Source organism: Nesoenas mayeri (assembly GCF_963082525.1).
Source record: "Nesoenas mayeri genome assembly, chromosome: 15".
NCBI classification, from domain to species: Eukaryota; Metazoa; Chordata; class Aves; order Columbiformes; family Columbidae; genus Nesoenas; species Nesoenas mayeri.
This window is the reverse complement of record NC_137559.1, coordinates 6,699,304-6,723,886: the sequence shown is the minus strand read 5'-3', so window position 1 is coordinate 6,723,886 and position 24,583 is coordinate 6,699,304. Positions and strand designations below refer to the sequence as shown.

Sequence of the window (24,583 nt, the reverse complement as noted above, 5' to 3'; positions counted from 1 at the left end):
TCAGACCGGCGTGGTTCGTCTGTTGGCCGGGTTGTTGTGCAAAGACTCCTTGAACTCTTTGGGGATGGAGTTATGGACCTGTAAAAAACCGTGGTCCCGCTCCGAGTTGAGCAGCGTCCCCATGGTGACCTTGGAGGGATCCCTGGAGAGGGTGAACATGGAGATGTCGGTGGAGGGGATGGCACTGAAGGCCTTGCTGACGGGTGACATGTCCCGGGAGCGGGGCTCGGTGGAGCGGGAGCTGGACCGCCGGCGGAAGCGGTACCGGTACGGGGGCAGGCGGGTGAAGGCTGACTTCTTCAGCAGCTCCGAGTGGGATTTGGCGCGGATCTGGCGGTGCTTCTCGATGTACATGTGCACGGCGATCACCCCCACCATCTCAGCGATGATGAAGGACAGGGCTCCAAAGTAGAAGGACCAGCCATAGGAGTAGCTCTTCTTGGAGTCGCTCTGCCCTGGGTCCCCCGCATTGGCCGAGATGTAGACGATGATCCCAATGATGTTGCTGAGACCTTTGGGAGAGGATGAGAGGGAGAGGCACTCGCTGGAGCAGTGGGAGAGGGACGGGGGCAGCAGCATCCCCAGCCCTTCTCCTGCCCACCATGACCCACGGGGCGCCTGGCAGGCGGGAAGGGTGCCGGGGGTCTTGGCTGCATCCCCAGGTCCCAGCGGGCACCAGCCCCCATACCAAAACCCCTCACAGGCCTCTGCTGCTGTCCCCAGTACACAGCTATACTCACACACACCCAGTATACAGGTACAGTCAGGCGTGTTGGAGCAGCGGGAGAAACAGCTGCTATTTTGTTTAGAAAACAGACATTAAAGAGCTGGTTTTGCTTTGCAGAGCTGGTCACTGGGCAATGGGCAGGAGGAGCTCAGCTGGCGCTGGGGCTGTGGCCAGAGCAGATCCCACCCGCGGGGTACAGCGGGATCGTCAGCATGAACCCTGGGTTACTGCAGCCCAGCAGCTCAGGGAAGCGGGGAACGGCTCCATCTCTTTTCACCTCTGTTTGAGCCTGGAGGCTTTACTAGGGATTTGGGCAGTTTTTGCTCCGCTAGCAGTGCTGTGAGGCTGGGGAGCGGCTGATGTATTCTTGGATTTACTTAATGAATCAATTATGTTCTTTCTGTTGTTTTCTCATCTGCATCAGCAGCTCCTGCCAGCTGAAGGAGGGAGAGTAATTTGTCTCTTTGTGGGGAGAAGAAAAACACAAAATAGAGCAGTTCCTTAAGACAAAGACATTGTCATACGATAATCAGTGGAACTGCTGGGGAACAGCGCACAGAGGAGTGGGTGATCCAGAGGAATGGCAGCTCAAGAGTGGTTCTCTTTTTCGGGCTGTGGCAGCCCCTCTGCCCAGTGCTGCCAGCCCAATGCCTGCCCTTGCCCGGGGGTGATGGAGGGCAGAGCCCCCCAGAAGCCGCCCTGGGGATGGCTGATCTACGTCCTGGGTTGTGGCACCACACAGAGACTCTCGGGGCAGAGCTGGACGGGCACCTCAAGTGCACAGTCGCTACTCGCCAGAAACCTCTGCTGTTTTTTTCCATGCCATGAGGATTTTTCCCCCAGGATGCGACAGCTCATGAACCCCAGAAATCGAGAGCCCTGCATGACCTACAACCCAGCTCTGTCTCCTCGTGTCCTCCCGTAGTTCCATCCCCTGAGAGCCACCCCTCTCCCACCCGCAGGGCAGCTCCTACCTGCAGAGACGAAGAAGATGCCGGCGCTGAGGATGACGTTGTGTTTGCTCTTGTAGAACTCGCTGGCCGCCACGCACAGGCCTCCAAAGAACAGCAGACCTACGCTGAGGATGGGGAAGATGCTGGACGCTCTCACTGCACCTGCGGGACAGGGAACAGGACAGGGTCGGTCCTCAGCATCGCTCCTGCAGCGGGGGCTGCCGGCACCTCCCGCAGCAGCACCCAGAAAGAATTCCTGCAATGCCACGAGGGATGGGGACACCCAGCACCAGCTCTGGAGTCACTGACCGAGAGCTACACAAAGAAGGGTCTTTTCTACTTGGCCTGCCAGAAGTTCAGCTTCCCAAATGACAGTAGAGTAATTAATGCAGCAAATCACTGCCTGCTGCACTGAAAATACACTGTGCCTTGGTTTGGGCTCTCATCCCTCTATCAGGGCCTTTATTAGAATCACAGAAATACAGAGAAGCCCCATTAAAATGCCATTCTGGGGGCTTTAAAATAGACTTTTTATTTTAAATGTGGGAGGGGGTGGGAGAAGAACTTAAACGCTCATCTACTAAAACTGCAAACCAACTCCATTAAACACGTTCCCCTCGTAGATGGGTGAGCGGAGCTGATGGCTCCCTGCGGGGTTAGAAAACATCTGGCTGAGCAGCAGCTGCATCCTGCAGGAGCTGCCACCCGGGTCAGGGCTCAGCACAGGGTGATGGGTGCCAGGGGGTCACTTCACTCCTGGGAATTCCTCCCAGCCCCAGCAGCTCAGAGCCAGAGGTGCCAATGCCTCCGAGGTTGCTGCTGCCTTACGTTCTGACTTGTCTGGGAATCTGGGTGTTCAGACAAACCTTTAGCTGTGCACCTGTCACACATGTGCTGCTCTGCATGTCGGGGGAGCAACATTTGTGTCCAGCTTCTGTTATGCACGTGTCTGCAGAACCTCGGGGAACAGGGAGCCCAGCACAGACACGGCATCCCTGCAGCGACACACCAGGGGCCCGCGGGGTCCCTGTCCCTAGCAGCCCTTGCACCCCAACAAGCTCTGGCTGCACAGCAGCTGCTGGGACTGGCCACGGGGATGAGTGCCAGACAAATGTGCCATTAGCACTGCCACTGCAGCGTGACATAGCCACGCTCAGCTAACCCAGAGGGTCACCGCTGCTGTGCACCAGCCTTCCACCAGCAGTGGGGGACCTGCTGGGTGAAGCTCCAGGTGCTGAGGGATGGAGGGGGTGCTAGAGCAGTGTGGGGTCCCCGGGGAGCACGTGTGGCTGTGACGCACACAGAAAGCAGACTCACGGAGCAGGTATTCAGCCGTGTCTTGCTCATAATCCGCATCCTCGGGGAAGTGGTCGATTTTCTTGCACACCCCTCGGAAGGTTCCTGCGGACACACAAGCCAAGAAACCCTCATACCCCTCTGCACTGCTGGACGTGCCACACGGGGCCAGCAAGGCAGCAGCCCTGGAGCCACTGGGGCAGTGCTCAGCACTGGGCTGCCAGTGACCCCAAACACTGCCCTTGGGCCCCAGGGACACTTTGGTCCCCAGCTGCTCCTGCAGCAGCAGAGACCAGAGGAGCCCCACTGCGGTGGCACCAGCACTGCCGCCTGGCAGCACTGGGGAAGGAGGCAGATGCTTTGGCATCTGCTGGCCTCCCACTTTGCATTTGGGGGAAAAAAAAAGGCTTTTTCTGTGGCTTTTTTTCCTTCCTGCCTCTGAAGCCAAACAAACGCATTTTGCCTTTAAACGCCTGCCTGTTTGCTTCAGCTTTCTCCTCACTGCACTATCGGTCTCAGATCTCTCCTGTGCCAGAGCCCTGTAATTGAGCACGAGGAGAAAAAGCCAAGGCCAGATCAGGCTCGGGCAGGAGAGCCCTGTGGCTCAGAGGTGTTTGTGGGACAGCCTGGGAAGGGACTGGCTGTGAATGGGCTCTTGCCTCTTCTGCTCATCCATCCACCAGCCCCAGCAGTCTGGTGCACGTGCTACTGATGGGCAGACAGAGAGAAATTAAAGGCATTAAATAATAATAAAAATATCTCGGCTGTGCCCAGCGATTTGTTGTGATGGATGCAGCCCATCGCCTCCTGCGGACACTGTGAGCCGGCTCCTCGAGCAGCTCACTTGGACACCGAGCACGGCACTTGAGACCTGCTGGGGCCTCAGAGCCCAGCTTGTGTCATGGTGCTGGAGGGAACACGGCTCCTCAGGGCCGAGGCAGCAGCAGCCACTTCCATCCACAGCAGGGGTGTATGAGTGGTTACATTTATACAGTTCACATTCAGGCCTTTGAAGGCAACCGTGAGGCTGATGGTGAAAATGAGTTTGACACCCATCATCTACAGGATCCACAGAACCGTCTTCTCCAGAGCAAGCAACAAAAGCTGATGCTCAAGTGTGCATGATGCTTCCCCTGTGGTGCCAACAAACGCTTGATGTTATAAATGGGGAAACTGAGGCACAGAGCGTGACTTCTGTGGAGTGGCAAGGGGCAGGGAGAGGTGGGAGAAATTCCTGCAGCCTCCACACAACACCAGTGCTGGAGCACATGGTCAGGTCACACCGGCTCTGTCCCGTCTCCCATGGGACCAGAAAGGACATGCCAGCAGAGGACAGGGCCCCAGGAGAATCCAGCCCATCCGGCGGCACGCTGCCAGGCTCTGCTCTGCGATGGGCTGCGGGGGGCTGAGCATCATGACAGGCATCAATTAGACCCTGGAGATGAAGCTCTGGAGGTGGGGAGCTGTCATCCAAGCAGGAGACATGGCATCTGAGGGGGAACCACTTGCTCCCGTTGCTTTGGGAACTGTGGGCAAAGGGGAAGCTAGAAACCGGTGCCATGAATGGGGCTGGGGAGGCACCGGGCATGAGGAGCGTGGCAGCTGTACAGCACAGCTCCACCCTCCTTCTCCTCTCAGCCTTCCACCCATCTTCTCTGACCTCCTCCCTGTACCCGCCAGCAGGGCTCAGCCTCACAACCCCCAGAGCTGTCCCCCACATTTGTCCCTTTAGCTCTCCAGCCATCAGGCACAACGTGCGAGAGTGGGATCGTGCCAACCCACAGCACCCTAAAACAGCCCAAAACACCCTGCCAGAGCCAGACGGACACGCAGAGCCGGTGTGCGCCTGGACACACCTGGTTCCCCACCCCATGACAGCCCTGAGGTTTCTGGTTCCAGCTGGTCTCTAAACACCTCAGTCCTTGCTCTGCCTCAGAGCCCCAAACCCCAACCTGCTCTGCTGGGACAGATTCGCCCCCTTCGAGTGGCTGCAAAGCTCCTGCCGGCCAGGGATGCCTGCGCAGTGCGAGGGACTTTGCAAGAGCTTCTCCAGAGGCTCCAGCGCTGGAACATCTCCCTCCGCAGCAGCCGCCTGGGTAGGGTTGCGGGGCCAGTGTTCATCGCTGATTAACGAGAGGAAACTTCTCCTTGGTGCCACGTGGGAAAGGAGTTTAGAGACAGTCAGCCCATCAGCACAGAGTGCAAATGAGAATATTAATTTCCTTGGGCTCGATCTCTTTGAAGTTCTCAGAGGCTCCTTGTGCTGCTGAGCCCCCACCAAACCCCACAGCTGGCACCTCCCTGCCCTGAGCAGGGCCCGGAGGCCTCGCTTCTGGTGCACACAATGTCTAAGGTAAATCTGTGAACACGAGGGATGAGGGAGAGCCTTAGAGAATGAAATACATGCAAGTGCAGGAGATGATGGAAGGTCAGATGCAAACACCTCCTGATTGCAGGCTGGCAAGGGTGCAGGGCTCACCCGGGGTGCAAAGATGATACACCTGTCCATCCATCCATCCATCCATCCCACTGCAGCAGCCAGGACCTGCACCTTGCAGGTGTGGTTTAGCAAAATCTACCCCCCCAGCAAGGCGAAGGGACCCCCAGCCCGAGGGGAACAGGCAGCAGCGTGGGTACGGGGTTTGCAGGAGGAAGCAGCCCTGCCGCCTGCCTGTGCTGTCCGGCTCCACAGCATCTATTTCACACTCTGACATTTATTTTGGTTCCTTTACTCCCTCTGTTCATTAACCGATGCTCGTCACCATGGCAACACCCGAGTCATCTGACACACAACTTCCCAGCTCCAAACAAACATCACAACAAGGCTGAAATCGCAGAAAGCCCTCCCTGACCCCCAAAGTGTTCCCCGAGGATGGAGCCCTGCCCCAGGCGGTGCAGGTGCAGAGCGCTTGGGGCAGGAGGGGGATGCTCCTGGCCCTAGCTGGGGCTCATCTGCCCCTGGGCTGCCGGGCACATCCTGAGCCCCTGAGTCCTTGACCCCTGGGGTGACAGATGCAGCTCCAGGCTTTCCTCTTGGGGTGTTTCAGCTGGGCCCTGGTAAAGGCAGCATTACAGCATCATGGGCACCAAAAGCAGCATGTTTTGTCCAAGTCCTTAACCTCTGAGCCTCCTTCCCCTGCCCGCAGTTTCACAGGGAGGACTCAAGGCAGAGGCTACGATTCCTAGCTCTGTGCCAATTCTGACCCCTGCCAGAACCAAGGCCGTGGCCGCACAAGATGCTCCCAGGGCTTGATCCCTGCCTAGCACTGGGGTGGCCACACACAGAAATCACCAGGGGAGCATTGGCCAGTGTGGGATTCCCTGGGACCCCATCCTGGCTTGGGCACAGGCTCAGCCCTGCCAGCACCTCCAGGCAGCACCGCGTCCCTGGCAGCATCCAGCCGCGAGCCCTCTGCCGGGGCCTGGCTCCCCAGCAGCTCCTGCTGTTCAGAGGGCTGGATGGGGGGCTGCTGCCGCCCCCACAGTCCCCCATCCCTTCATGCTGGGGTTGTGCTCCTCTCCCATCGCAGGAGGAAGAGGAGAGCTCCTGCTGCTGGGGGCTGCTGGTTTTGGCACATCCCAGTCTGCTCGCGAGTGATTTCCCAGCTGCTGTCCCTGCCTGCGACCCGGCTTCGCGCTGCAGGCGTGAGTCACCCACCGCGGGCTTAATTCAGCTGCTGCCGGGAGAGTGCCAGCAAAGGCAGCGTGCCGCTGCCGTTATTCATTCCCTGCTCATCTGCCTCAGTGGTAGATCTGGGTAATTTTCTCTCCCTATTAGTGTGAATCCCGATTAGCCAACTTAGCTCATGGCTGTGCTCCCCTGCCCAGAGCCTGCCGCGGTACAGGCAGCTCTGCACACAGCAGCTCTGCTCTGGGGCTCCTGGCTGGGGAGCGGGGCCATCCCTTCACCTTCCTCTGTAACAAGGAACCAGACCTGCCCATCCCCTTGTCCTGCCAGGTCCTGCTCAAGAACATGGCGGCACATCCAGCTCAACCTCCCCGACAAGCACACACTGGGGTCCCCAGAAGCACGAACAGGCAGGGACAGTGCCTGCCCAACGGGCACTGGCAAGCAGACATGGAAACAACAGCTTGAAGCAGATGGACAAGTGCCAGCCACAAAGCCTGCAAGATAATACTCCATCACATTACACAGCCCCCCCATTTCAGTTTCCTCCCCTCTTCCCATGGGGGAGCATCCTTGGTGCCCCCCTGCCTAGGGGTGCCAGGGGCACCCTGCCCAAGGTGCCATCAGTCAGGTGCCACCTCCCTCCTCATCCTTTGCAGCCAACGCAAACCCTTGGCTGGCAGCGAGCAGCGTCCATCTCCGCTCTGCGCCAGCCTCGCCAGCTCCGCTTCCAGCTCTTCATCTAATGGTCCTGCTTTGATCCAGGGGCCACCCCTGGCAAGCAGCCAGCCCAGGGACAGCCGGAGCTTCCTCTCTCCGGTTGGCAAATCTTCCAGGGCATTTCCCACCTGTAAGCACCATACATGGCAATGGGAGTGCTGGCTGTGCAGGGTGTCCCTGCCCGGTAGCTCCAGACTCTGCCCTCCAGCGAGCCCTGCTTTTTAGGTAACATCGGATTTAATTTGGAAGAGATGAACTCATATAACACATTTTGTATTTGCTGGTTTTGTAAAGGCATCCCTTCCTGCAGGGCTGTTTTCCTTCCCATGCTCTGAGTGATTCTTCGATCCCTCTGGTCCCCACCAGATCAGAGCGTCCTGGAGCCGCACGTTAACTACGGTGAGCATCGCCTGCCTCCCGCCCCGCTCCCCGAGCAGGGCTGCCTTGCACAGTAATGCTTTGTTTGGGAGAGGTCTCCTCGCTGCTGCGCTACTTTGTTTGTAGTTGGATGTACATACCCTCTGCACTGCACTTACTGGAGAATGCAAAGGCAATTAATTGATTTGATCTCAGGTCTTTTTCCTCTCAAAGCCTTTTTCCCCAGGGAGGGGGTTGTGAGGGAAGTGCGATTCTCATGATGGTGGAAATATGGCTAAGAATATTGATCCTAACTCAGAGAGCCAGAAGACTAGAGAGGTCTAGTTATGGTTTTAAAATCTCATTACTCTTAATTCAGTGGAACAGTTTTCCAAGGACTATTCTGGTTGTTACTGATCAGTGTGTAAACTAAGACTCAGCCTTGGGAAGAAGAGCTAACATTATTCTTCAATGAGAACGAAATTCCTCTCTCCCCTCGTGTTGGTTGGCTCAGCCAGAAGCCCTGGGGCAAGCTCACGTTCCAGTCCTCAGCAACTCCTGGTGACTTCCAGTGAGTGATCTCCCAAGTTTCGGTTTACAGTAATGGCCTTCCTAAAGATACTTCGTCATGCCAAATCCATTCAGAGGAAGTGATGGGGTCATTATGGTTTAAGTTCTCTGAAAATTAATATTTGCTAGAGAATCAGAGGTCCAAACTGAGCTGGCAAGTGCTGATGTACGAGCCTGCAGCACATCCTCAGAGATGCTCAGGCTCTGCACTCCCTTGAGTAACAAGAGCAAGACACGTAAATATCTCCAAGAAATTAAAACTTCAGGGCTCATCTTTTTTTACCTCCCACCCACCTCCCAGATGCTTGGAGAGATGGAAAGAAATTCATCCTCCCTCTTTCCCCAGCTCCATGAGATCCTGAGGCTCTTTGCACGAGGTCTCTGGTGTCAGACTGTAAAGCTCTGGGCTGTCAGGTCTGTGTTAGACCCAACCACTGCCCAGGGACACGCAGCCACCACCGAGAGCACAGGTCCTGCGAGCAGCAGCTCTGTCCCACGTCCCCAGGAAGGGCTGCTGGGTCCCAGCCACTCCCCAGCATCTTGTTCACCTCCCACATCACAGACTCTTTGATACAGCCCGGTTCCAAAGACACCACAAGCACCTTGGAAGAGCTGCTCGAGCCAAGGATGCTGCTCAGCTCAGGAAAGGGTCTGCTCTCCTCCCACAGCAGGGAAACCTCGGGTACTCAGGAGAGTGACCTGTCCTCACCGTCAAATTGGTTTGTGACTCCTCAGACCATAAGCTGTCATCAGTTTACAAATCCATTTGCTTAAACCCCACTGGAGAACAACTAAATCAAGGCAAAAACCTACATGTTAGTTTGAAAGTCCCCCCAGCTCTGTGTTGCTCCCCAGCCAGCAGCTCTCTCCAGGCTCGGATGGATGCTCAGCTCCCCACCACTGGCCAGAGGGATGAATCCTCCTCCCCAGGAGCAAATCCTCCCCCGGCACATCCCCATTGCCCCAGCAGCCCCACGCCAGCTTCCCACCTGGGTACTGCTGGCATCTGGCTCTGTCTCTACTTCACACTCTCTCCCCCTCTCTGCGGTGGTGGTTTGTGTCTGAGCAGAATCACCTACACAGATATGCCTTTTCTGAAAGATTTTTTTCCTGTGGAAAAAACCCAAGTCAAATGGAAGGAGTGCAACAGCAAGGAGGCAGCAGAGGTGGCTCTGCGGTACCTGCTGGGTGCCGAGGCCACCACAGACACACATTTGCACCATGCACAGTGCAGACACACATTTGCACTGTGCACAGACACACATTTGCACCGTGCACAGCTGTGCAAGAATGGAGCCCTGTGTGTCCCCAGAAGCCCAGTGTGTTTGGGGAGCAGTGCCCAGCTCGGCGCTGCCGTGACGGGCATCCCCACGGGGACACGGCGGGGTGGCCGTGGGCACAGCCCAGGCACTCGCACCCAGGGGTGGGCTGGGAGCTTCTGCCAGTTTTAGCTGCGAGGTGCCAGCGATCAGCATGTGTCACAGAGACTTTACTCCCTCAGCATTGCTACAAGGAAAAAAAAAAAGAAGAATCTACATTTTGACAGTGACTCATCATCTCCCATTCTAGAATCTGTGGGGTTGTTGCAACCTACACAAGGCAGTTCAGAAAAGCAAAACAATTCTGAATAATAGAGAAGGAAAAAAAGTTTGGAAATGATGGGTAATTTCTAGCACTCTGCTTCAAGGGTTTAGCTTTGTTTTTCTCATTATAAAAGTAATCAGGTAATGCTCTGGAGCTGCCTCCCAGGGTGTCCCCCTGCACTCCTCTGGGTGTCCCCCATCCCTCCCTCCCTCCCTCCCTCCCTCCCTCCCTCCCTCCCTCCCTCCATCCTTCCACATGGCTGCAGCTCATGGCTGGGAAATGCCCCACCACAATCCCAGGGATCCTGCTCTCATCCCTTTAATGAACGTTTTAGATTCACTTTGGTTCACTGATGAGTGTCTGGGAAGGGTTTGCCTCCCAGCCTGGTCCTCTTGATCGGTCACAGGGGCACCAGCTCAGCCCTGGGAGGATCCTGGATCACAAAGCCTTTGACCAGCAGGACGCGGGGAGAGCGGGTCTGTCCCCCCTGCCAGACACCCCTGCAGCAGCCAGGGACGTGTTTGAGAGCCAAGATTTTGTTATTGCTTTTTCTGCCTTCAGCAAGTTGTCCTTTATGATCATTTCTGCCTACCTTAAAACAACTCCTCATTTAACTTGTTGAAATTCATGCCCTTCTTTTTTTTCTCTTATTTGGACACAACTTCCACACATCAAGTAATGTATTTTGCTCTCCTTTTCTCTTTCACTATAATGTCTTTTTGGCCTTCCCTGACACTGTGCCCCTAGGCTGGCTCCGGTGTGTCTGCAGCCACCGTGGCCCATCAGCCCACTTTGGTCACTGAACAACCTCACCGGATTAAACCAAGACCTGTGTCCCTGGCTGATCAGTGCCCAGAAGGGACCAGGTGGGAAAAACAAGGGTCGAGAGTGTAAAAACCTGGGATCCTCTGGTTTAAACAAGTCGCCAGTAATTCAGACAGAGGTAATGCAGCAATCCGGGGTGCTCTGGTGTCTGCTCCAACCCCAGCTGTGCAGAGCCCAGATTGCCCAGGGACTGCTTAAGCACCTCTCTGTAATGAGGAAGAGAGAAAGCTGCATTATGATGGGAAGCTGGAGGTTTCACTTCACCAGTATTAAAATGTCCTCCGAATTTCTAAAAACCTATAAATGACAATTTCATAGTTCTGAAGCGTGGCATCTAGCACAGGGGAGTGCTATTTTAGACTCTGTGTTGACAGCTGAAGGGGAATGGATCACAGAATTAAAAACTAGTTGCTGCTCAAGTCCAAGCAATCATGACTTGATTACACTCCTTATGGGCAAACAGAGTAAGTCCGAGGCACTCCTATATATTCCTGATGATTTGAAATGTCAATTCACAGAGCAAAAAACAATTATAAGCCAAATCAGTTAGGAAAATGGATTTAAACATAAAAGCATGACTATGAATAGCAAATGATTCAAGAGTGTTTTACCCCAAAACTCATAACCGAGACTGGAGTTCGCATCAGTTTAAAAACTGCCTGGCTAATATGTAAACTGCTATAAAAATAAAAAGATGCCCAACAAAAAGAAGAAAGGAGATATTCATAACTCTGAATATAAATCAGCAGCTAGAAATTGTAGAGCACTGATAAAGGACTCAAACAAACAGTAGAAAAACCATCAAAACACCTTTCTCGATGCATTAGGATGAACAATAACAACAGAAAGGAGCAATGCGATCGCCCGTTCCCAAACACAAGTGGCAGAAGCGTGAGTCACAGGCCTGAGAAATGTTAAATAACTGTTATTACAACCGCGACATTTCCTATTCAGCAGATTCACATCCCAGAGCTGAAAGAGACGCTCAAGGAGCCGACTGAGCAATTAACAGTGATGCCTAATGCCTGGCTGGGATGCTCCCGAGAAGGGAGGATGGAAATGCTCTGTGTGGCTGCCCACGTCTACACCAGTGGGACTGGGAACAAGGGGACAGACTGCGGACACGGAGCAATAAGGTCACCGGTCACCATATCAGCTCTAGTGCAGCTGGCAGGAGCGTTGGTGATGGGGACTCGGGGGTGATGATGAGTGTGGTGGCCAGATGAGCCCACCCAGTGCTCGGATGCGCAGCAGCCTGGGTAACAGCCTCCGAGTTTTATTCCCTATTTCAAGGTGAAGCAACTGCTCAAATTTGTGACTAATAGCACGGTCTGTTTTTCAGCGAGGATTTTAATAAAAGCAGGGAGGGTTCGCAGAGGCTGAAGGTGGGAAGGGGTGCAAGCAAACCCCTCCTTGCTCTCCGCACAGCCCCGTCTCAGCCCAGCACTGCAGATGTCGAATTGCATTCAGGGCTGTGAAAAGCAAAGCATTTTCCAAAGGAGCCCCACAGTGCAGAATATCAAGGCTAAAAATATGCAAATCACCATGGAAAGCACTGTCAGAGCTTCAGCAAGACTAGCAAGTTGCCAAAAGGCAATTTCGAATATCCAAGCTCGCTGTACGAGGCATTAAAAAGGTCACTATTTCTGAAATAAGGATCTTTACAAATAAACACATTTGCTGAGGACTCAGTGAGTCATGCTGGAGCGGAGCACAGAGCATTTCCAACCTAATGCTTTTGACAGGCCACGAGCAGGGCGATCTTTTCATGTTTACAGTTCATCAATACTTTTTACAGCTGCACAGTCAATCTTTAAAGCACATTTAGCCTGGGAGGAGGCTCAGCAGGTTGTTTTCCTTGCAAAACTGATATTAAATTTAATTTTTTCTTTCTATTTTATAGCACTGATTTGAAGGTGTTGAACTTCAAAAACGAGACTGCCACTCAAACACCTGCCTTTTAAAAATATATATATATATATATATACACTTCTGTCACATTTCCCTAACGATATAAATATTTGAAGTTTTCAGCTGCTGCACTAAAAGGGACTCAATCCATCAAAGTGTATTTATTTCAGGGGATTCAGTGGGCATCGTGCTGCCTGTTCTCTGGTGCGGGAGTGGGGGTGCTGCAGCCACTGGCTCCTGTGTCCCTCTCCCGGCTGGACCAACCCTGCTGGGCTCAGCTAAGCCAGGGTCGAGGTCAGGTCTGCACTAGCCCTGCTGGGCTCAGCTAAGCCAGGGTCGAGGTCAGGTCTGCACTAGCCCTGCTGGGCTCAGCTAAGCCAGGGTCAAGGTCAGGTTTGCACTGGCCATGCTGGGCTAAGCCAGAGTCAAGGTCAGGTTTGCACCGGCCCTGCTGGGCTCAGCTAAGCCAGGTTCACGGCCAGGGCTGGGGCAGGTCCTGCCCGTGGGGTGAGCTCGCTGCCCGCTGCAGGCAGAGCCGCCCCCGCACCATCTGCAGAAGGGAACAGAGCCCCAGTGAGCTGCTTCCAACGGCCCAGATGGGGAGAAGTGATATTCAGGAGTAGCACCATAGTCTCACTCCCGGCTTTTTTTGGAGAACAAGAAGGGACAATCCCACAGACTGAGCGTTAAGAGAAGATTTTGCCAGTGAATGAGTGAGTGACACCAACCTCGCCTTCCCCCTCCAAGAAATACAAGCTGCCTGCCTGTGCCCCGGCGAGCTTTACAGAAATTCAGAGTGATTTCCATGGCCCAGCACTCACCCTGCTCTGCTCCTGTCCGGGGCTTTGCCGTGGGGGGGCTTTGCCCTCAGAGCTCCCTGAGGAGCAGGCAGCGTGTCCCTGCCCGCGGCAGCAGTGAGGGCAGAGACAGGAGGATGGTGTGTCCTGCCCATCATCCATCGCTTGGGGATTCCACAGCACCAACACATTGCAACCGGCTTCCCTGCCCCTGGGAACTCTCTGCTTAAGGCTGTCCCTTCTCTGCACTGGGACACCTCGGGGCAGGAACAGGACACGCTGCTGTGATGAACCCGCTTCCCATAGCTCAGAGCAGGGTGATCTCCCTGAGCTGCTCACACTATTGCATCGGCCATAAACCAGCAACACCTTCCCCCAGCTGCCCAAATCTGACTCAAAGCATAAGACACTTTGCATAGAATAACTCCAAGGCTTCGAAAAACCCCAGCTCTGTCCTTCCAGGAGGCAGCAGCAGCCAAATAGAGATTTGAAGGGCAAGAGAATTAAAACATAAACTATTCTAAGATAGATGGGAATGCAAAGAGCTTCACATCTCATGCCAGTGCTTTCCATCTCCTTCGTATTCTGCATTAAATCACACAGAAGGGCCCATCCTGCAGCTGCTGAAGCAAAGTGACATTTTGCCATTGGCTTCAAGGTCAGCTGGGCTGTGCCCCGTGTCACAGCACAGATGGGTTGTGCCAACCAGAGGCACAGGAACCCCCTGGCATGGGGGAGCCCCCAAGATGTGCACTGCTCCACCAGCACAGCTTCACCAGCACCACAAGAGCTGCCCCCCGTGCCTCGGCACTGCCCTGGCTCTGCCGGCACTTACCTGGGGCTGCTCCCAGGAGTAATTACCCCATTTTCAGGCAGGCTCATCCCTCAGCACTGCTCAGACCCCGCCACACGTCCCTGTGGGGAGTGCAGTGCCCTGGCAGCCCATTCACTGGCTCTGTCCCAGCTGCACCCATAGCTGCTGCCAAATTAATGCTCACGGCACACACCTGCTGGCTCCTGGCCATGGGTTTGGCCAGCGGCACCGAGAGCAGGGCTGTGGGGACGGGCAGTCTGTGCAGCTGGGGACCAGCCCCCACGAGTGTTGGGTGACTGCTATCGCTCCCCATCCCTCACCCACTCCCACCTTCAGCAGCTCTCTGGGGCCAGGGGGCTTTCTGTGGGTCTTGTGCTCGTTATCTGCCCTTGGTGCTCAGTGTGTGGTCCCTGGCCTCACCCTGCTTCACCAACTGCCAGGACGGAGATTTCACCCTCCGAGGGCTCTCTGCTCAGCCCCGGCAGCACGGGAGCAGCTCAGACACTCCTCTGGCTCCCACACTGAGCCAGGGCAGGTGATGCTGTCCCCATTTCACAGATGGGTAGCGGAGGACTGGAGAGATGCAGATCACAAGCATCTGTTCATTTTGGGTGCTCAGCTGGAGCTGTGCAGAGCCGGGGATTTCACAGCCCTGGAACAGGCTCTGCGCGGGAGGTGCTGGCACTGCCGGAGGGGCTCATCACAGCGAAACGCAGAGCCCCAGGAACAAAGCTCCTGGATGCCAATGGGACATTCTGCTTCTCCTGTTTTCTGGAAGACTTCTCCTCATCCTGAGGGAGAGATCTGTCCAAATTGACAATGCAAATAATTTCTAAATGAGCGATTGAACTTGCACATCCTGAAAAGCCCTTGCATAAGACACCAGGCTGCTTCGGAGATCCACGGTGAGCAGCACAGACACAATACCCGACATATGCGCGGAAAAACTGCAGTTTTATATAGGCTGCACCTGTACTGAACTGCAGGTGATGGAGACCAGCTTACAGGCACCAAATGCATGTGACAGCCATAGCCACCACCTGTTTGAATGGGCAGAGAGGGACACTCTGTTGCAGCAGTCCCGCACCCCAGCACACCGTACCGCATTGTACTGTACTGTACCACACCGTACCATACCACACCGTACCACACCATGCTGTACTGTACTACACTGTACCATACCACACCATACCACACTGCACCGCTTGCTCCCGGGCCGAGTGCTCGCTGCTGCGCGGAGCTCCAGCATGGAGATGCTGACACGTCTGTCTCTGTCTTTCACTTCAGCCCCAGCGAGGCAGAACAAACGGGAAAGCCATAAACCCATACGGCACCGTCTGTAGGGATGCACAGATGCTCAGCCAAGGGCGGGGACCTGCCCTTCTCCTGCGGCTGGCTGGGGCAGTAGCAGTGGGATTTGGGGCAGGTTGGGGTAATGTGCAGAGTAGATATTGTTTTAAACTGTTATTATTATTATTTAAAATTATTGAAAACATGCATCCCACCTCCCCTGGGCCTCACTGGAGCACATTTTCATTGCTTGGTGACAGCAGCAGGAGACCCAGTTCTGGCACCTCTCCTAGCTGAGAGGTCTCACAGCCCAGGCTGCAGCTTTCCTGCTTCCTACCAAAGGTGTAATCACTCCTGTCCTTCTTTAGCTTTTCAGTTGGAGGAAAGGCCAAAGACTAATGTACAGAAAACACTTTCATCCTTGGCTGACGCGTGCTGAGGAATGACAAGAGATTCTCCTGGTGCGGAGAGAAGGAGCCTCAGGGCTGCGAGAGGCTCCCAGACCTGGCAGGGGGAGTGGGGGGTCCCGTCGGGGGGAACCCTGCTTCGCTGCCCTGCAGGGTCCCCGTGTCCCAGCTTGCTCTGCGGCAGCATCACACTGCTCAGTGGCACCACCTGGCACAGCTGCTGCGCTGCGATAAGGTTTGCTCGGCTGAGCGAGGCTGTTGGGCTAATGGAGGGTTTGGCAGGGACGCTGTGCAGCCTGGCAGGAGCCATGGCCCTGGGACAGCAACGCCTGAGCTGCTGCAGGCGCCAGGGCAGGGAACGTCGCCGTGAGATTGCAGTCTGTCTCACCAAGTGTCAGTGACCCTTCCCGGCTGGGCATGCAGCCCCAGGGACAGGGTCAGGCAGGAGCCAGCCCAGAGGGAAGGCAGCCAGTGACTGTCACAGCCCCTTGCAATTGCTCATGCAACGATGTGGTGTGATGCAATGGATGATGCTGATGCATCAAAGCACTCCGACAGCTGCAAAAAAATAACGGTAATTGGTGTTTAACAGCCAGGCAAGCATCAGCCAGCCTGTCCCAAGGGGCTTCTGCTCCCTTGCCGGGAGGGAACCCAGCTCAGGCTCTCTAGGGGGGATAGAGGTGCCATCCCAGAGTTTCCATCTCTAACAGAATCACTCCAAAGGACATGGGATGGTTTAAAGCACAGAGCATAACTGTGGCCTGAACTTTTCATTTAGAAGATGCTGTTAAACACCTGCTGCAAGGAGATGGTTAAAAGGTAATGCAAAATAAGGAAATTTTGGAAAGCATCCCCAGCTCCTCAGGGCTGAGCCACCAGCCCGTGACACATGTGGTGTTTTATGCCATGGGGTGTGTGGAGCTCTGCCGGGGATGCAGCAGCCGGCTGCTCCTCCTAGAGCCACCACAGAGCTGTCACCATGCACCAGCCACTGAGGAGACACCAGTTGTCACCCCAGCACTGTCATTCTTATCACAGCAGGTGTCTTCTTAATCAAAGACATATCTCGAGATCCCCGCTGCTGCAGTTCCCCGAGCGACCACGGCTGATTGCAGCCCAAGCGGTGGGAGCGCAGAGCGAGCGGCAATGGACGCGTTCCCAGGGTGCCTCACCCAGAGAAAAGCTACAGAAAGCCTCTGGTGCTGAGCCTGAAGTGTCGGCCAAAGCAAACCCACCAGGAACCCTTAGGAAGGCACATAAAACCACCCTCTCCACACCCAGTACTCACCTCAAACAGAGTCAAACAATGGCTTCAGGGAGTCTGTTTCCAAATGCCATTTTAAAAATTCACGGGAGTTGTAGATGTTGTAGCACAGCTGCAGCTCTTTCCAACGGGTGAGCGAGGCAGCGGGCAGGCAGGAGCCCCCCTGGTTTCTCCAGCATGGGAGAAACTCCCCATGAGCGCAGCCCAGCTCGCTCGTCTGCCTGTGGGTGCCTCGGGTGACTCAGTGACCGGGTGGGCACCTTTCCCTTCAGAGCTCTTTGACTAACTCGCCCTCAGCACCCAGCAGCACCGATGTGTGTTAACAACAGTGGATCTATCGCATCTGCTGGTGCGTGGCCGTGAGTCAGCCAGAGACACTCATGGACAAGGGGAGACAGAGATTTAAACCCCCATCAAGACGAACCCCTCGAGCAGGCACTGAGCAACTCCCCTGTACATACGGGTTAGCACATTTATATAATTTTAAGAGTAATTTTGCTTTTCCTGAAAAAGGAGGTTAATGTTTATTTATGAAGAGCACATCGTGTTCATTAAAAATCTATGTGAAATCCACACGAAAAGTAACCAACGAGATGGCAGAAGCACTGAGCAAGGTTAACACCATGGCTGTTTCGCCTCATCTCATCCCAGATACCACAGGCAACTGCAGAGCACCCCTGGTCTCCACACCTGGACCATTACACTGAGCCACGAAAGGTGACCAGTAGTGCTAAAGAGCCATGTGGCCCAGGGGGTCTGCTGGGGGCAAGGAAGGGTCTGTACCGCATAGACCAGCAGAAGTGGTGCTGTGTGCCCTGCCAGGAGCCATACAAGAGGCAAACACTAATGAATCCACTGGGACACACACTGCAAAGGGCAAAACTTCTGCAGAGAGAAGGGCAGTGATTTACCAGAGGCCACGTAACTCTTGGTAGAGGAGCCAAGCACCCCTCCCCACTCTCTGGCTGCTCCCCACAAACATCATCTGCTGTGACCTCCCAGCCAGCACCCACCGTCCCAGGGACCGGGAGAGGAGAATCTGGGACCAATCTGTGGGATATCCTCCCCCAAATCACCGCCACGCTCCAGCCCCAGCGCCGGGGCTTGCAGCCTTCATTAGCCAGCCCTAATTATTTACAGCCGTAATGGAGATAGTGACCTTGCATGGGAAAAAAACCCACTTGAGCCTCATTCAAATTCAGACTTCCACCTCTATTAAACAGTAGCAGCTCTGGAGATGACAGACTCTGAGCCACGCCTATGCAGCAATAAACCGCCTGTTTCTGAGCTGTTCACAGCATACATTCCACTCATCATGTGCTGCTCACAGGCAACATGGGAACCAGCTCTCCACACCACCTCAAAAGGTGGGATTTTTGTCCAGAAAAATGCTGCAGCAGCCCAGGAGGGCAAACCTGGCAGCCCCTGTTCGAAGTGGTGGTTCTTCAAAGCAGAGCCAGTGGCCGGGAGCTGGAGCTCAGTTCCTCTCTGCCCAGGATTTTCATGGCTCTCGGCCATGTGTCACAAGAACACGGGTCTGGAGCAGACCAGGGTCCAGCCAGCCTGATTTCCATCTCTATCAGAGGTTGGTAATTAACGCTTATTCAATGTGTCCCCCGCCAAGCCAAGGTTCAGAGATTTCCTAAGTCAGAGGTTGTGCCTGGGGCATCGCCAGTGACAGCCGACAGGACACTGCAGGCGTTTGTTCCATCCTCTTGTGGCCCTGTTGACACCACTGACCCCCGTGCCGGGCACGTGGCCTGTCCTGGTGGAGAAGCTCAGTGGGGAAGGGCCGTTAAACCTTTGGTGTGCTAATTGCATCAGGTATTCTCAAATGAGGAATGGGTCCCTCTTTGACTTCACTCATCGCTATCGTCCTCGATGCCTGCAGTCTCTGCTTTCCATCACACACGTTAACTTGACACCGCCCAGCTCTCGCGTGATAAAGAGCAAATAACATTTCTCCCTCATCTTCCCAAAGCTCCCAGGCTGTCACATCCCAGTCCTGTCCCGCCCATCACCTCCAGCCCACGGCCCTGGTCCCCATGCATGGTCACTCCCCTTGCACGTGATGCCAGAGCTGGAGAGCATCCGCAGGACAAAGCCACATGTGGTGGCATTGGATGGGGACCGTGCTGGAGCAGCTGGCTGCAGGGAGGCTGGTCAGGCTGTGGACGGGGAGCCTGGAGCCACAGCAGAGACACTGTCACTGTCACCAGTACTGGCAGCACTGCGGAGCCAGACCAGGAGTGCCAGGGAGAAACGTTCAATTGCAAGATGCGTTGTTGATGAGAATCTATTACAGACACCAACCAGACAGAGGAACAGGATGAGCAGCTCCTTAAACACCCACCTAAAATGAGTGGTGAGAAAAAGTGCTCGATCATGGATGATTGCAATCTCAGGGACATTTGCTTCGCGCTTTTAAAAATTAAAGATAATAACTTTCTAACAGAAACAATATTGCTGTCACCTTGGGGAAATTCTCTGCGTGGCCTCACTCAGGACTGAGAGGAGCTGGAAGCAGAAGAGCTGGTAGCTGCCCAGGGGCAGCTGCTTCCAGCCCAATTTAACACCTTCGGCACAAATCAGCTCAGCAGAGCAAAAAAGCACCATGGCCACAAACAGCTGGGGAAATGTGGGTGCAGAAGCCCGATTATTACTCAGGAGTAAGGGCAGAGAGCTGCCCTGGGACCCCAAAGCCCACTGAGAGGGGAACTGGAAACTGCAGTTAAAACAATTACAAATTAGGACTTTTGGTATTGCATGTGGCTGATACGACAAGTTAATGGGATTAGTTAAAATAAATCTGTAACCAAAAGGCTTAAGCAAAACCAGGAGGAATTCTTTAGTCACATCAGAAGAAAGAACTTTACCACTGATGTAAATCACTATCAGATCATGACAGTGCAACTGTCAGTCATAAAGCAGAAGTGACACGCAATTATTTATTCATCGGATACTTCTGTTCTGTGCGTGATGAATAGGTTCCCGTATTCCGGGAGGAGTTGGGGAGGATGCTGAACAGCGACTATCCAGTGTAAACATGAAACCGATTGGACTAGAGAACTTTCTCCCAAGAGCGTTCAGAGAATAGGCTGAGAAGTTTTCCGAAGATCTAAAATGGATTTTAATAAAACTTGACATTCTGTTGAATTGCTGGAAGACAGGAAAAACTGGTTTAATGTTTAATCAGTCTGTGCCAGGAGGATGGCAATGGACAGCGGTGGGAGCTGCGTCCCAGCATCGCCTGTGGGTTGCTGGGGTGGGGAGTGGCTGGAGGAACCAGGGGATGAAATAAACGTCAAACAGCCTTGCGGAAAATAGATTTATCAAACTTCATAAATTTTTCTTGATATGGTTACAAATTCAGTTGATAAAGGAAATCAGTAACAAAATACATTTAGAGTTCCACGGAGTATTTGATTTAGCTCTCCTGAAGAAGTAAAAGACCAGTATTATGCAGAATCAACAGTGCTTTATTAAAGGGGCTGGGAGGTGGATTGCAGAGATTGTACATTATCTTCCAACGGGATATTTCTACATGAGGTTGCCTGTTACCAGAATAGTGTTCAGCTATAATAATGTCTTTATCAAGACTACTGAAGAAAACATGAAATAATTGCAGGTAAAGGAGGCAAACAGCAGAGATTATCCTGATGGGCTCATTTCTCTTCCCTGTGCACCAGGGACTGGCAGCTTCTTCGTCAGCCAAAGCCTCCCGCACTGACCATCGACCTCAGCCGCAGCAGGGTTGCAGGTCAGGTGTAGAAACAGCAATATTAGGGTTTAATCTAGACAGGATCCCCTCAAAAAAGAGCAAAACCCAAGCAGAGCTCTCTGGGTTGGGCAGGGATCAATTATCAGCCTGGCAAAGGCCATGTTGATGCTGCTGGGGGGACGCTGGAGCGGGGCTGGAACAGGCCCAAGCAGGACAGCTCAGCTGAGGAAGGGCTCTGGTCCCCGTGTCCTTTCACAGCCACAGGCAGACGTGTCCCCTGCAAACCCCCCATGCCTTCTACAAACCACCCCATGTCTTCTGCAAACAGTCCATGAGGCGGGCAGAGCAACACTCATGGTCCTCCAGAAATGACAGAGCATTTTATTCCAATGAGGGAAATGAAGGAGGAAAGGAAAAGTACCACATTGCCTTAAAATATGGTATTTCAAGCAGTCTTGGCCAAATCCTCCTGCTCCTTCTGCCTGTTTCAGATCTGCATGATGCCATGGAGCTGGTCCCAATCTGTACCACGCAGCAGGGAGGACAAGGAGGCTCCCTGCGTTTAACGATGCTCAATTCAATTAAATTTGATGAAAAACAAAGTTCTTCTACTTTCCTAAAATGAACACAAGCCTAAGCAGCTATTTCTCAACTTCAGCTTTCTCCCTGAAGTGCCGTTCATTTCCCTGCCTTTTATATTTACAAGGAAGTCACAGAGGAAAACAACTGATCATAAACAGCCACAGGGGAACACACTGGTCACGTTTGAGCGGGAAGTACAAGACAACACCTACTAAATAGTCACGTATTGTAAAAGTGATAATTAGAATTCAAATGCTGCAATTTAAAGCAGAGGCTACCCTGGCACAGCAGTCTGGGAACGCCTGCCTGGGCTCCAGATATTGAGCCAACGACTAATTTGTATTTTCCAGCGTGGGTGTCTCTACATAGGTCTGCAGCGGCTTCATTCAAGATTTATCCGCTCTCGCCTATGGGCTTTTGATGCTCACGTGGTGCAAGCGGCTCCCACGCAGGCGCTGAGCGTGTGTGACTGACATGGATTTAAAGAGCATCTGCGACGGAGCATGCACCCAGCACTCACGTCGGGCATTTCAATAATCTGCCACGCACGCTCAGCCAGACAAGCAACTGGAGCTTCCCACTTAATTCCTCTGTCGTTACACACATTAGACCCCTGTTATCAGAAAGCTCAAGGCCGAGGCGCTTCCCGATGGGCAGAGAGCACTACTTGGTGCTAAAAGCATCTTCTGCACCACAGGAGAACCGGCCCTTTCAACTGACCACATTCATTCCTAGCACAGGATGACAGAGTGCAACCTCTCTGTTTTTCAAGCCAGATACAATGAGTGCACAGAAATGAGAGGCACAGCGGGGCCCTGCCAACAGAAATTAGACAGGACCTGCTGCACATCAAAGTCGGGGGTCTGGGGGCTCTGCACCCAGTGCTCCCCGGTGCAGGACGTGCTGGCAGAGACACCAGCTGCAGCAGCGACCCACGATGCTCAGCTTGGGAGGCTCAGCCCCTGCTGCAGCACCGTCCTCCCTCTGTGCAGAACATGCATGAGCTCTGCACGCTGCACAGCTCGGCTGGAGTACGTTTTCCTTTCCCAGCATTGCATCAGTTAACAGCCTGTGAGACACCAATGCAGTTCTCCAGCAGAATTCAGGAGGGTGATGAGCAGCCCTGCTGCACCACCAGCACCATGGCAGTCCCACGTGCCCACCCTGAGCCCTGGATGGGACCCTCCCCGCCTGGTGCTGTGTGTTCCCTGCAGTTCCCATTGCCCACCCGTGCTCTCTCCCGCACGCAAGGGATGATGGAGCCCATGTCCAGCATAAGGCCTCGACTGCCACAGGTACAGCTGAGCAGCACCAGCACAGCACTGTGCGGAGCTATGAGAGCACCAGCCAGGGGGACAACGTGCAGTGGGGAGTGATGAGCCCCACAGCAAGCACATGCCCCACTGCTCCCAGCTCCGGGTTTGGGGTGAAGGGCTGTGATTCAGCTCTGAGCTCTGGCATGGCACTGTTAAACCCGTTCCCGATTGTGCTGTGCCCAGGAGACCGAGGCCTCACCAGCTCCTTCCAAAGCAGTGATTTATCACAGTGAGGGGAAACATAAAACATTTGCTGGAAAAAAAAATACAGCCAACAAAACCAAGAATTTTGGAAATTACTCATGCCTCCAGCGATCCCATCTTTCACAGCCCTGGCTCCTGCCTCTTTGGCTCCCTCAGCCCAAGAGGGGAGACAGATTATCTCAAATTATTTATTATGGAATTAGAGCATGATCCAAACCTTCTTTGAATCAATAAGAAAGCTCTGACCAACTTCACTGGGTTTAGGACCGAGCACCAGGAACAGACCGGGTATTTTTGCATCCGTGGCCATGACTCACCGAGAACTTTCCAATGTGGAGGGAGCAGCTTGGCCACCACAGCTTGCTTGCCCCCACCAGAGGCATTGCTCCCAGGCTGAGGGGAGCCTGACACCCCTGGGGCCCTGCAGGACGAGGGGGCAGGTTCCCCCAAGTACACAGGACACCAACTACTACCACTAATTATGAAAGTTACAGCACAGTGTGATTCCATCAGCCATTTTTTGCTGCACAGGTCCCAGCACCTGGCTCCATTCAGGCTCACATTTAAGCACAGCTTGTTGTTGCTCATCTAAATCTCAACCAGTAGCTTTTGGTCAAAATTGCCCCCAAAGCACAGCCTGCACTGCAGGAGGGCAGCGGCTGCAGTGGGCTCTCCAGCCAGGGACTGCTCTCCATTGCTGTAGGAGCAAAGCAATGGAGAGAAGCAGTGAGGCCGGGCAGGCAGGAGCCCGGCATGGGCTGCAGCCCCCAAAGGAGGGAGGGACAAGCTGCGGTGTGGCAGCAGCAGCACACCTTGCCCTGCTCTGCTCTTCAGAGAGGGTGGGCTGGCAATGGTGGTGGAGATCCGCTATAAAAATGCCAGGTGAGATGGGTTCCCCCCTGACAGGGACACAGTGCCTGCAGAGCCTGGGAGAGGGGGAGAGGCTGAGGGGTCTTGCTCGCTGAGCGATTCACATGGAAACAGTCCCTGGGGCCGGGAGAGGGACCTGTGGCCTCCCAGCCTGAACTGCCGGCGGCAGACACGCACCGCGCTGCCGGGGCTGCACAGCTGGGCCAGGGCACGGGGGGACCCCAGCGCCCGCTTCCCGGCTCCTCCCGCCCCGCGCAGGGTCCTACCTGCAGGAGCCACCCGCCAAGTTTCCCCTCGGCCGCGGCGGTACCGCCGCCAGCGCCGGCTCTGTTCCCGGGGAGCGGGGGCGGCAGCCGGGGCCCGGCCGGGAGGGATGCTCCGCTCGCCGGCCGCGGGGGCCGGGGCTCGCCGGGGGCCCGGCTGTGGGGTGGGGGGTCCCGGGATGCCCCTGCTCTCCCCCGAACTTTTGGGCAGGGCCCCCCGCGGGGCCGGGGTGAGGGGGGGACGGCGGGGCTGTCCGGCGGGGCGGTCGGTACCTTCCAGGCAGCACGTCCTCCACAGCCCCGAGTGGGTCATCACCTCCTCGTTCTTGCGGCTCGTGTCGTTGTCGCTCGTGGACTTAGTCCTGCACACGCCGCGCGAGTAGAGCCAGTAGTCGGTGCCCACGGCGATGGTCATCAGGCTGAAGGCTGCGAAGGCTCCCACCGTGGTGATGAGCATCTGGACGCCTCTGTCACACATCCTCAT

At 54.7% G+C, this 24,583-nt stretch overlaps 1 protein-coding gene across 1 annotated transcript; it reads right to left on the bottom strand.

The window, feature by feature from the left end:
- CACNG3 (calcium voltage-gated channel auxiliary subunit gamma 3) lies at window positions 1–24,583 on the bottom strand (the record flags this gene model as incomplete). Its single annotated transcript, XM_080354276.1, has 4 exons — window positions 1–512; window positions 1,702–1,842; window positions 2,998–3,081; window positions 24,373–24,583. The coding sequence occupies 4 exons, from the start codon at window positions 24,581–24,583 to the stop codon at window positions 1–3; spliced, it is 948 nt and encodes a 315-aa protein (XP_080210402.1).